General features: G+C 41.0%; 1 protein-coding gene across 4 annotated transcripts in view; it reads left to right on the plus strand.

Annotated features, from left to right (window-relative positions):
* Positions 1 to 6722: 6722 nt before the first annotated feature.
* Positions 6723 to 14131, plus strand: part of si:dkey-247m21.3 (5-hydroxytryptamine receptor 4) — a 41099-nt gene continuing 33690 nt past the window's right edge. Inside the window, exons 1-2 of one of the 4 annotated variants that reach the window (XM_020053180.3) lie at positions 6723 to 7084; positions 13552 to 13639. In XM_020053180.3, coding sequence (XP_019908739.1) covers positions 13611 to 13639 — 29 coding nt within the window. In that variant the 5' untranslated portion in view covers positions 6723 to 7084; positions 13552 to 13610. The remainder of the gene's footprint in view (positions 7085 to 13551; positions 13640 to 14131) is intronic. The other 3 variants (XM_020053181.3, XM_010877292.2, XM_010877290.4) reach the window with 3 other exon arrangements.

The following is a 14131-nucleotide window of genomic DNA, read 5'->3' on the forward strand; positions in this document are numbered from 1 at the left end:
ATACATTTGGAGTTCACTGTAAATTCAAATAATTTACACAAAATGATGTAATGTCATTATCTAAATATTAAACTAAAAAAGATTGCATGGAGGCTTAAAGGCCATTATATTCAGACCTCTAAATGAGATGTGGGCATATGGGCATTCTACTCCCCCCAGAGGCCAAAACATGAATAGACCGAATGTAGCGGAAGTAGCAAAAGACATGGAGTTGAAAGATCAGCGGTTACATTCTGGTTAAACAACATACAGTATCTATCTATCTATCTATCTATCTATCTATCTATCTATCTATCTATCTATCTATCTATCTATCTATCAATCTATCTATAGTAACATGAAAGTATCCCAACTATAAAACAAAAAACAGTTCATTACATTTGGCTAATTCACCCCTATGAAAGGCTTATTGTGTCACAACCAGTGCTTGACTTTGGTTCTTTTTTCAGGCAAAAGTGTAAGCCTTATTGGAACAAGCCTTATTAACACGTACATTTTTATGAACATCTAATCTAATGTGCGATTTGGCAGTTCTTGGTCACAACCCATGCTTCATTAATGTAATAGTCATTGACACCTTAAAGATGAGGAGACCAAATGACCATTGTTCACGATGTGTGTCCATTCATTAACCATGCAACACAAGGCCTCTTGATCACAGTTGGTTTTGTGAGAGATCTGGCTGTACCAGTGGTTTCCAATTGTTTTTGATTCCATTTTCTGAGGCCCCCCCTACTTGTCACAGGGGCTGACGTCTGCATCTCAGTGTAGGGTACAGAGTGTTGTAATCTCAACATGCCGTTGTAGCATACAAAGTGTTGTAATCTCCTGAAAGTGCTCTGGCGATAACCCTGAGTTTATGTTCAGGAACAGGCCCAACACCAGCTCTGTTCTCCGGCTCTCTACTACAGAACATGTGGTGGTTAGAGAATCAATCATACAAAGTAGTCATGCTGGTATAAGACAGCTAGATCAAACTGCAAGATCGAATGTGATGCAGAAAGATCTTTCAAGCACCTTTCACAAACTAATACAAAAATTAAGGGAACACTTAAATCACACATCTGGTCTCAATGAACGAAATATATTAAAGATCGAAATCTTTACCGTATATTGTGTAATTATTTGAGAAGAAAATAACGTAACAACGGTCAATGGAAACCAAAAGCACCAACCGATTGAGGGCTGGATTCAAACTGAAACTGAAAATAATTGAAATCACGGGCTGTTCCAACTTGTGTGAAATTCATCATGGAAACTCATAATGTGACTCAGTAGTGTGTATGGCCCCCACATGCCTGTATGACCTCTCGAAATGCCTGGGCATGCTCCTGATGAGACGGCAGATGGTGTCCTGGGGGATCTCCTCCCAGACCTGGATCAGGGCATCAGTGAGCTCTTGGACGGTATGTGGCTCATGGCAGTGTCAGATGCACTGATACATAACGTCACAGAGGTTCTCAATTGGATTCAGTTCTGGGGAACATGAGGGCCAGTTAATGGCATCAACCCCTTCGTCATCCAGGAACTGCCTACACTCTGGCCACATGAGACCGGGCATTGTCCTGCACCAGGAGGAACCCAGGGCCCACTGCACCAGCATAAGGTCGGTTGATGTGTCTGAGGATTTCATCCCTGTTCCTAACAGCCATCAGGCTACCGTTGGCTAGCACGTGGAGGTCTGTGCGACCATCCAAGGATATGCCTCCCCAGACCCCAACTGACCCACCGCCAAACCGGTCATGCTGGATGATGTTGCAGGCTGCATAACATTCACCATGGCGCCTCAAGACTCTTTTACGTCTGTCACATGCTCAGTGTGAACCTGCTCTCATCTGGGAGGAAAACGGGGCGCCAATGGTGGACCTGCCAATTCTGGTGTTCTCTGGTGAATGCCAATCAAGCTGCACAGTGCTGGGCTGTGAGTACAGGACCCACTAGAAGATGTCGGGCCCTCATGGTACCCTCATTGAATCTGTTTCTGGCAGTTTGGTCAGAAACATGCACACCAGTAGCCTGCTGGAGATAATTTGGTAGGGCTCTGGCAGTGCTCCTCTTATTCCTCTTCGCACAAAGAAGCAGATATCGGTCCTGCTGACGGATTAATGCCCTTCTATGGCCCTGTGCAGCTCTCCTCATGCAACGGCCCATTTCCTGGTATCTCCTCTGTGCTCTTGAGACGGCATGTATGGATGTGCCATCCTGGAGAAGCTGGACTCCCTGTGCAAACTGAAAGGGCTATAGGTACCGCCTCGTACTACTAGTAGTGACAAGAACACTACCAAAATGCAAAACTAGGGTAGAATCAGTCAGGAAGGATAAGGAGAGAGCAGTTGTCTGTGGCCACCACCTGCAAAACCATTCTCTTTTTGGGGGTTGTCTTGCTGTTGCCTCTCCAGTGCACCTGTTGTCACTTTCATTTGCACCGAAACAGGTGGCATTCACAATGGACAGATTGATTTCCCTGAAGTTTAAATGACTTGGTGTTACACTGTGATGATTACGTATTCCCTTCATTTTTTTGAGCAGTGTATTTGTAAAGTCATTCTTTCACCTAGTTTAACTAAATTAAACAAATCTACAAACTTGATGAGGCCTGACCGTGATTCCAAACACTTCCCTGTGAAAAGGTTGGTGAGAGATGCAGCAAGCCGGCCTCCTTCCTAGAATTAACAACACATTATGCAATAGACAGCTACATACATGGAACAAGATATTTCTGGTTTAGCAGAATACCGAAACACAATGCAGTTACACCATCTAGGGGTCAAAATGAGGCATAGGTGTAGTTCCATTTGTTTGTTTTTCAACTTGCAATAATTTAACAAGATTAATCAAATCATCGTGGATTACGGTTTGTCATGGCCCATATACGTCTTGGTAACACTTCACTTTTAAAGGGTGAATTAGAATTTACCTGTTTCTGGAAGGCCTCATAGTATGGCAGAAAGCATATCCAAACAAACAAACCAAAGATCTTTTAAAACTCTGTGAGAAAGGTCTGGAAAAGCACCAGTTAGACCTCGAGAAAAATATACCAGAATTTGAACATCCCCAGAGTATGCACAAATTCCTTATAATGAAATGGGGAAAACATTTACATATATGTATATACAGTATCTCACATAAGTGAGTACACCCCTCACATTTTTGCAAATATTTGATTGTATCTTTTCATGTGACAACACTGAGGAAATTACACTTTGCTACAATGTAAAGTAGTGAGTGTACAGCTTGTATAACAGCGTAAATTTGCTGTCCCCTCAAAATAACACAACACACAGCCATTCATGTGTAAATCGCTGGCAACAAAAGTGAGTACACCCCTAAGTGAAAATGTCCAAATTGGGCCCAATTAGCCATTCCCCCCCCCCGGTGTCATGTGACTTGTTAGCGTTACAAGGTCTCAGGTGTGAATGGGGAGGCTTAGAGGGTGTTAAATTTCTCACACTCCCTCATACTGGTCACTGGAATTTCAACATGGCACCTCATGGCAAAGAACTCTCTGAGGATCTGAAAAAAATAAGTGTTGCTCTACATAAAGATGGCCTAAGCTATAAGATTGCCAAGACCCTGAAACTGAGCTTCAGCACGTTGGCCAAGACCATACAGCGGTTTAACTGGACAGGTTCCACTCAGAACAGGCCTCACCAATGTCGACCAAAGAAGTTGATTGCTCATGCTCAGCATCATATCCAGACGTTGTCTTTGGGAAATAGACGTATGAGTGCTGCCAGCATTGTTGCAGAGGTTAAGGGGTGAGGGGTCAGCCTGTCAGTGCTCAGACCATACGCCGCACACTGCATCAAATTGGTCTGCATGGCTGTTGTCCCAGAAGGAAGCCTCTTCTAAAGATGATGCACAAGAAAGCCTGCAAACAGTTTGCTGAAGAGAAGCAGACTAAGGACATGGATTACTGATGAGTCCGATGAGACCAAGATAAACTTATTTGGTTCAGATGGTGTCAAGCATGTGTGGCAGCAACCAGGTGAGGAGTACAAAGACAAGTGTGTCTTGCCTACAGTCAAGCATGGTGGTGGGAGTGTCATGGTCTGGGGCTGCATGAGTGCTGCCAGCACTGGGGAGCTACAGTTCGTTGAGGGAACCATGAATACCAACATGTACTGTGACATACTGAAGCAGAACATGATCCCCTCCCTTCGGAGACTGGGACATAGGGTGGTATTCCAACATGATAATGACACCAAACAAACCTCCAAGACAACCACTGCCTTGCTAAAGAAGTTGAGGGTAAAGGTGATGGACTGGCCAAGCATGTCTCTAGACCTAAACCCTATTAAACATCTGTGGGGCATCCTCAAACGGAAGGTAGAGGAGCGCAATATCTCCAATATCCTTCAGCTCTGTGATGTCGTCATGGAGGAGTGGAAGAGGACTCCAGTGACAACCTGTGAAGCTCTGGTGAACTCCATGCCCAAGAGGGTTAAGGCAGTGCTAGAAAATAATGGTGGTCAAACAAAATATTGACACTTTGGGCCCAATTTGGACATTTTCACTTAGGGTTGTACTCACTTTTGTTGCCAGCGGTTTAGACATAAATGGCTGTGTGTTGTGTTATTTTGAGGGGTCATAAAATTGACACAGTTATACAAGCTGTACACTCACTACCTTACATTGTAGCAAAGTGTCATTTATTCAGTGTTGTCACATGAAAAGATATAATCAAATATTTATAGAAATGTGAGGGGAGTACTCTTTTGAGATACTGTATATGTACACTCACCTAAAGGATTATTAGGAACACCTGTTAAATTTCTCATTAATGCAATTATCTAATCAACCAATCACATGGCAGTTGCTTCAATGCATTTACGGGTGTGGTCCTGGTCAAGACAATCTCCTGAACTCCAAACTGAATGTCAGAATGGGAAAGAAAGGTGATTTAAGCAATTTTGAGCGTGGCATGGTTGTTGGTGCCAGACGGGCCGGTCTGAGTATTTCACAATCTGCTCAGTTACTGGGATTTTCATGCACAACCATTTCTAGGGTTTACAAAGAATGGTGTGAAAACGGAAAAACATCCAGTATGCGGCAGTCCTGTGGATGAAAATGCCTTGAGGAGAATGGGCCAACTGATTCAAGCTGATATAAGAGCAACTTTGACTGAAATAACCACTCGTTACAACCGAGGTATGCAGCAAAGCATTTGTGAAGCCACAACACGCACAACCTTGAGGCGGATGGGCTACAACAGCAGAAGACCCCACCGGGTACCACTCATCTCCACTACAAATAGGAAAAAGAGGCTACAATTTGCACAAGCTCACCAAAATTGGACAGTTGAAGACTGGAAGAATGTTGCCTGGTCTGATGAGTCTCAATTTCTGTTGAGACATTCAGATGGTAGAGTCAGAATTTGGCGTAAACAGAATGAGAACATGGATCCATCATACCTTGTTATCACTGTGCAGGCTGGTGGTGGTGGTGTAATGGTGTGGGGGATGTTTTCTTGGCACACTTTAGGCCCCTTAGTGCCAATTTGGCATTGTTTAAATGCCATGGCCTACCTGAGCATTGTTTCTGACCATGTCCATCCCTTTATGACCACCATGTACCCATCCTCTGATGGCTACTTCCAGCAGGATAATGCACCATGTCACAAAGCTCGAATCATTTCATATTGGTTTCTTGAACATGACAATGAGTTCACTGTACTGAATTGGCCCCCACAGTCACCAGATCTCAACCCAATAGAGCATCTTTGGGATGTGGTGGAACGGGAGCTTCGTGCCCTGGATGTGCATCCCACAAATCTCCATCAACTGCAAGATGCTATCCTATCAATATGGGCCAACATTTCTAAAGAATGCTTTCAACACCTTGTTGAATCAATGCCACGTAGAATTAAGGCAGTATGGTGTTCCTTATAATCCTTTAGGTGAGTGTATATAGTCCACTACAAAAACCCAATGGTCACTAACAGAGCATTAGAGTTGAACCTGCCTGCAGGACCAACATCTCTGCAGCTCTCTACAATCTTCATAGATTGACTGGATGGAAGCAACTCTTGGGTAAAAAGCTTATGACATACCACCTGAATGACTCTGTCGGCATGAGTCAAAATATTCTGTGATTGAATTAAACCAAAATCAAACAATTTGGCCAGAATGCCAAGCGCTTTCGAAAACAAGGTAACACTCATCACCTGGGTTATACAATCTATACAGTGAAGCATCTCGCTGCAAGCGTCATGCCATGGGGATGCTTCTCAGTGGAACTGGAAGACTTGTCAGGGTTGAGGGAAGAATAAATTATTGTAAACAAGAGATGTGACACCAATAAATCACATGATTGCTTGACTCTTTGCTTCTTGGAATGGTTCATAATATTTTGTGGGTGAGACTAATTAAAAATGAGCCAGTTGCTTGCATTACCTATTAAAAACAAACATGTTTTCACGGATACTAGAGGTTTTAGGCTTAGTTACAGTGAAATAGATACAAACTGGTCTTCATTTTGTCCGTTCATTGCAAAAGTGATTTATATTGGTCTTTCGGCTCTTTGAACCAAACATTTCTCGCTGCCTTTGTAAATGACAGCACAGGCAAAAGTAATATCTCTCGTAAAGACAAAAGTAATATCTCGTATAATTTGGCCAGTTGTTTATTGTCTTATGTTTATTCAACAAAAATAACCGAGGGCTAGTTTCAGCCTACTGTAGCACCGTACACAGGCTGTAGACCAGGAATAAAGTATCTGTGATTTTTAAAACAATGTGGCGTAGCGGCTGAGATGCGGGTTCCTAATATAGGCCTACTGCATGTATGTCACTACAGAAACCACATGGTGGCAGGCTGGTCAACAATTCCTCTCATCCGGCAGAAGCTGGGTTTAGAATCAACCACACCACTCTCCAATTTAGTTCCTTTGCAAACTGACCGCGGCCCACTTATCTATTCTGCTGCACACCGCCTCGCGCACCATGGCATCTCACTTACCCGCACCTACTGCACTCAATGGTCATTGCCTGGCTTGTTTCATCTGTGACAAGATACCGATGGAATATGAGAGTCCATAACAACCCTGCTGATTGTAACCAAAAACCAAGGCGCCGAGCCCACAGGTGAGAAAAACTTTAACATCAAGTTTGAAACTCCTGAACAGCTTTAGGGGTTGTTTTCTTAAAATGAATTGTTTATTTCGGAAAGAACATAATGTAATATAAAAGTTTTTGCGGATATTCTGCATGGGCGATAGAATATAGCCTACTTTCAGCAAACTGACTAGGGTAATAGTATCCAACGATCAATGATATATAGACATAAACAAAAAATTAAGAACACAAACCCATGTTTTAGCTATATGCTTAGGATTAAAAAAAACAAACACAATCTACGTTAAAGTTGCGATAAAACGATATTGTTGTTATTGTTCTGTGTTCATTATTAAGGTTGGGCTAATATTTTCAAAAGAAATGTACAATGTTGGCTGAGTATATTGTGAAGCAGTGTCGTATTTCAGTTATTTTTGTGCATATAATTGTTCATTCCACGTTTAACCTAGTCCTTAGCTTAAAATAAAATGTATAGATATGTCTGGCAAATAATGTTTGTTCGGTTATCTTTACCAAAACAATACCACGATTAGAAATGTGAATAATACTAGCAGTAAGAATGCACTTTTTGGTTTAAATCATTATGCCATGAGGGATCATCAGTATTAAAAGTAGGTTCAAAGTCTGCAGGCCATTGAAGCTCGTAATCTACATGATCATTTGACCTCTACATTTAAAAATAATGAGTGCATGACGACCCTGGCTATGATCAGCAGTTAGATTAAAGGAGGCTAAAGGTCTGCGGGCTACTGGTGAGCATATAGACAACCCTCCCCCGGGTCTGAGTGTTACTTTTATCAACAAGCTCAATTAAATGTTTCCTTCTACTTTACGTTATGACCCTTTTGTTAATAGTAGGCTATCATACACTGGGTTGTTTTATAGTCAAACACATTGTTGGGTTCCATTAGCTCAGAAATCAGGTTAGCTGGTCCGCAGCTCAACTAACACCTCTGTTAAATGGAGGTGAAGAGAGCCTTGAAAGCGCTCAACTGTCAATGAAAAAGAATCACATACATTTAACAGCACAGAGTACAAAATTTTTTGTTTGTTTGTGTCTCTATCTGTCTTTCGATCCAATAAACCCGCACGTGACACATGCAGACACATATATAAACATAAACGTGTGCACGCACGCATGCTTTTCACTTTTCTACCAGGGGGTCAGATCATGTCCTGCCTCTTAAATATGACCAAAACAGAGGTTGGCTGTAACCAGGTTTGCAGGATGTTTAGGAAAGCTTAAGTGATGACGTAACATCATCCACCCGGGAGGAATCCTTACACTAGGTACAATCCTCTTCAATTTTATTCATATCCCAGGCATCATTCATAGCCTTGCTGAAATACCCCCGGGAGGATGTTTGCATATGTACGTATCATTTTACGATTGGGAACTTTGCCCCATCTCTAAAAGCACCAGCATTGTACCACACATGTAGGAATCTGCTGCTACCTTCTCTTGGTTCATTTCTGTTTGAGGTTGTCTTCACTTCCTTACAAAGCTCACTTCTCATATGTGTTCCATTCTAAAATGATCCTCATGCCATTAAGCAGTGTGCTGCAGGATGTGATGTCCAGTTATCTGCAGGTCGAAGTTGTGGTGATCCTACAATGTATCATAAAACAGTTGCTTTACTCACAGTCCGAACCCTAAGGTTCTAGGAATCATTGATCTCGACAGTGCTGCGATGTGGTGCCATAAGAGAGTGGATATTCATATTCAGTTCCCACCAAGTATAAGTAAAACCACATCCAAAGCTTTCTGGTGGTAGCAAATAGCTGCTTTATTCCATGGTGTTTTGTGTCTGTGCTCATTCTGTTTACCCCATCGCTGGCTGTCACAACTCCTCTGAGTGGCCCAGCATAGTCAATTATTCCTTCACAAATCATTATAATCATCTAAGTGAATCAATTTATAAAATATGTTTCTCGGCACAGAATGAGAGTTTGGGCTTGCATCCTGTCCCTGAGGTTAGCTTGCATAGCATGTTAAATTGTCTCCCTGAGCCCATGGAAAAGTTTAAGTCTTCTTTATGGTGTTGTTTATGGAGAGAAATGAGAGCCTTTGAAATACTTGTCATGTGAATTACATTTAAAAGGCAATTCTGTTGGAAGTTTACCCTGAGCAACCACGACCAGACCTGGAACATCTATAAGATGGAAATCAGATCATCTTTAACTTATGAGAGTTTCATTAGGATTGAATTAACTATTTGCTAAATTTCCTTCGGCAATAAAAACATTTCTAATGTAAACTTGTCTAAATCAAAATTGTCGCACATTATAGTCCGTCACCCAATGTGTATTGAAGTAACATGAGGCTTAGACGTGAAAGGAGGCTTCCAGCCCCATGTAAAAACAGACAGACAGACACCCTCCTGATTTGCTAGCTGTGCTGGAAAAATAATGCTAGATTCCATGACTTCAGCAATACTGCTCATTGGTGCACAAGACACAGTAGTTAGATATAGAATGGTATGATAAGACTTCCTTATTAAAATCGAAAATGTTTGATCATAGGAAAGATCATGTTTGCAAAACAGTTCCTCTGCTGAGATGAAGATTCTTATTTCGTAGCATACCTAGCATACAGAAGTCTTTGGTCAGGCCCTTAACTGTTGTGGTGGTAAGCTGCGAACATACAGATTGAGTAAACGCTATCAGTCCGACAGAACTCATTAATTTCATTGAGGGCAGTCCGCAACGCTATGCCGAAAGTTACAGTAGGGGACTGCATTGCGGTGACATTTCGGCTGAGTTAACCTTTTTATCGCATCCGCATGTTTGTGAAATCTAGGTTCTGCGTGCACATGTGTCGCACCGAATACAAAGCTCTGTCAGCCCAATAAAGGTTTATCACCATATTAATTATATTGAAATTGTCCCAATAACTGGTTAACTTTAGTTGGCCCCTATGAGTCTGTGAAGCTGACTGTCTTCACAGTTTTACATGGTCTGTGATTGGTTTCTTTTCGTTCTCTGTATTTTTTACTTTGTGATGTTTGTGGTTAATAAGTCTTAATAAGCTTGTGGTTATTAAGACTTATTAAGACAATTTTTTTAATAGAAGCCCCCTAAAAAATATAGTGACTTGTTCCAGTGTCTGGAATAGAGGATTGGGCATTATAGTGAGATGTTGTATCGTTATAATAATTTGTTACAATATTTCTGCATGAGAATGTTTAATGCTGGTCCGTCTACCAGTTTAAAATTACTTTTAATCTCCTTATACTCGCTTTTGACACTCACAGTTCTTTCCTTCCAATCCTAAACCAATCTGAACTAGCCTTTCCTTCAAAAGACTATAAAAATGTTCCTGCAAATTCAGATATGTTTGCTATGTTCAGTCTTCTTAAAAAGCTTGTCCATTTCATGTATGACTTTTTATTTCATTTATTTTCTTCAACATGCCAATCTATGGACGTTCACTTCTTAAGATACACATTTCCCAGAAGTGGTTCTGTAGACTAACACTTGAAATGTTCCCCATCCTTTTGTTTTTGTCTAGTCTGTGAGAAATGTATGTTTGGATTTCGCCAATACTGTGTCCATAACACTGGAATTGCGTCGACGCCATTGGATTGTTGTGGAGAAGCTCAATTTGTCAGCCATTTGAAAGAATGTCTCAGAAAATACATAGAACCTATGTCCAATCTGATGTATGTCACAGTCACTGTCAGTCATCTGCCATAGTTACATACTCTAACTATAAAAAAACACTATGGCTGAAATTGTAGCATGGTTAGATGATGTATTCCATAATCTAAAATAAACTAAGCTAAACAAATTGTGGCATGTGGTCAGTGGAAGTGGGTAGAATATTATTCAGTTTGCCTGCTGAATAACCATACAGTAAAGACAGCTAGTGTGGGAAGGTGTCAAATCTGATTATGAGAGCAGCATTTGTCATAACTGTTTGTTATTCCTCAACTAATGTTATGTAATGTACTGTAATTCAATGTATCAGTTTCGGTCCTCACTAACTCTGTATTATTGTTATGTAAAATATCAGATCTGATTTAGTTATTTTGAGTTTCTCACTCAGTAAGCGACAGATATTTGACAAGGAACCCATGTAGATTGGTTTTTAAACAAACTTTTCAAGTATGCTGTTTCTAAAATTCCCTTCAATTTTCCTTCCTGCATGTCTGTTTGTGTTCAACTCAGCTCCGTGACTGAATGTGTTGGGACAGAATTATGGCCTGCACACACTAGAAGTTGAAATGCCCAGATTTTACATCCCTTGTTTTTACTCTAGGACTATGGATGAAAATAAATGAAGGCGACAAGTGTGTTCATTTCAGGAATCTTATTTTTTTTTATTTATCCAGTTCCAGTTGAACAATTTGCCTATTTTGCAATGTAAAGACATGCAGTTCCCAGCAATTCAATTATATGTAGACAGTGTATTCTGCATTTAATTGGTTGGGGATTTGATAAGAGGACCTTCACTAATGAAACAATCAGACAATAACAGGGCTAGCATATTTTTTCAGTGAAGAAACCCAAACAAAAAGGGGCCAGATTTCCACCTTCTCATCTTGACAATGTTATCTTCCTTTGTTTTGGGAATAAAATAAGGGATTAATATATTTATTTTCAGTCGGATTAGTAATTTATATTTCGGATGGGCAGTGGGCAGTTTTACAGATCCCGGGTGGGAAAACAAGCGTAACTTAATGTGTTCTGAAATTTAGCTCACTCTGTGGGTTACACAGACTTTCCAGAGATCATTATCATCATTATCAATTCAGTAGTAATACTTTTGGTTTGTGGTCATGAAAATGTAGTGCACTGGGTGCAAGGTTTGCAGTTATTTCACAGGATTGCAGTGCTTTGGATACGTTCCTGTTCTCAGCTATTGTAATGCATTGCTAATTGCTTTCGACTCTCCAACAAGCTTTTCATTTATATGGCTTCAGACAGTTTGTATGCTCAAAGCTGACTATTTCTTTGCTTCAAAGTCATGGAATGAGAAGTTAACTACTTCCCTGAGGTATTTGAACCCAATAAAGAAGCTATACATATTCCCACAGAGAGAGAGAGAGAGAGAGAGAGAGAGATTTGAAGAAGCAGAGTGAGGATTGTGAAATAGGCAGTGATGCCATCACCATGTCAAGTGCTTATGTTTCTGGAATGCCTGTCCTTTTTGTGATATGTGCAGTTTGTGCTCCAGTGTAACGGTCAAGGAAAACTGGATCTTGGACTCTTTATTAGGAAGACAGTGTCTAATGATTACATTTTTACTGGCCATTTCGCTTGCTTTTTCCAAATGTCGTTTTGTATTTTGTAGAATGCAATAGAGTGACAGCTGTAGTTCTGTGATTAAAAGCTTGTAAAGGTAACTTGTGAGCACATAATTGCTCTGGAATGGTTAATCTTTCCATCAGTTGTTCATGGAGTATTGAAGCATGACCGATTATGTATAAACCCTAAATGGGAAGCCTGCTTTTAAAGAGCAGTGCTTAAGGTGTGATCTCCGTCAGAATGAGAAGTCTTCTGGAATGGCAAATACATCACTCCTTTCACATATTCTACCTTCTTTTGGATCTCGGCGTACTTCTACATCTCTCTCACTCTTCACCCTGCAGGTGCTTCAGGCAGAGCACTCCTGTCTGTTTTGGACCCACTATTCTCCGGAGGCTGAGGTGTGATTTGGCCACAGAGAACTCACTGTTAATAATATTGTGCCAAAACTCTTCTTCCTTCCTTGTGTTGTGTAGGGAAATCTTCCTGCTCAGTTCAACTCCCTGTCTGACAGATGACACTTTTATGCTCTGCAATGTAGACATACTGAATCTGGAGGAATACTCTGCCAAAGTAAATACTGGCGTTGTCTGACAACGTTTTCACTTCTGTCTTATATATCACTGAAATAAAGATAGGGCAAATATTTTCTCATTCCTGTGGCTGTGTTTGACCTGCAAGGTGTGCTTGTGTGTCTATGTGTGTTGTCATGCATCTATCTTTGTGCTGAGGGGAGGTTTATGTGTCGTAAACCTCCCCTTCGTGGACGTCGGATGAATTCATACTTGTTGATCTCTATCCGGAAAGCCACTCTTGCTTTCTTGTTATCTACTTCAGCTGTCTTATATCAAGTCTGCTTCAAGGAAGTTTACTTCTTGGCAAGGAAATCATTGGCCCAACATTGACTATGGAGGGGGGATTCCTGGCTGTGTTGATATAGGGGCCATAATACTGTAACATGAGGTAAATGTCCCACTGTAGGTAAATGGTGGTTTATGACATGAACTTTATAACTGTTGGCTGGAAGACAACAATTTCCCTGGACTTTGCATGACTTCTGGGTTACGGATATTTACAACTGACATAGATAGAATTGCCTTACGTATTCATGTGTACCAGGCATATAGAGCGGGTACCATTAACATGCTACAGTATTACAGTGGTGGACTTGAGTCACTCCCAGGGTTGGAGATGTGATAAACAGGTCTGGTTGTGTTCGTTCACAGGGCCAAAGCGTCTGGTGTGGAGGACTCTGCTCTGGCGACCTCCATGCAGATGAACAGTGATGGCCACAGACTCCCACCCACCTGAACGGTAAGAGCACACAGTGGAACACAAGAGGATATTTGGTAAAATTTAAATCACTTAGTTTCTTGAAGAAAATGATATGTTGGTGACTTGACAATCTATACAAAACACCATACTACACTGCCTCAAAATGTGCATTGGCCAACTAGATCATACTTACCTGGCAAAATAAGGGTGAAAAAAACAACTGCAATTATTATCTGTAATGCGTTTCACAAAAGCTTGTCAGAGATCAGAGACTTGACATCCACCAACCAGTGTCATTCTTTAGATTGTCAACTTTGGCCGCAGTGATATATTTTAAACCTTCCGTATGTATCTTATTGACCATATTGAATGCCATTGTTTTACATTTTACAGCCATTCACTTTTAAATATGTATTACATGTGTCAAAACTATTAGATCACACACTTTAAATCTATGTTAGTATGGCCAATCAGATTCACATTGTCACGCTACCTGCCTTCGGCTCATTAGCTGAACATCACAAAATTATG

Source organism: Esox lucius, chromosome 14 (genome assembly GCF_011004845.1).
Source record: "Esox lucius isolate fEsoLuc1 chromosome 14, fEsoLuc1.pri, whole genome shotgun sequence".
Taxonomy (NCBI): domain Eukaryota; kingdom Metazoa; phylum Chordata; class Actinopteri; order Esociformes; family Esocidae; genus Esox; species Esox lucius.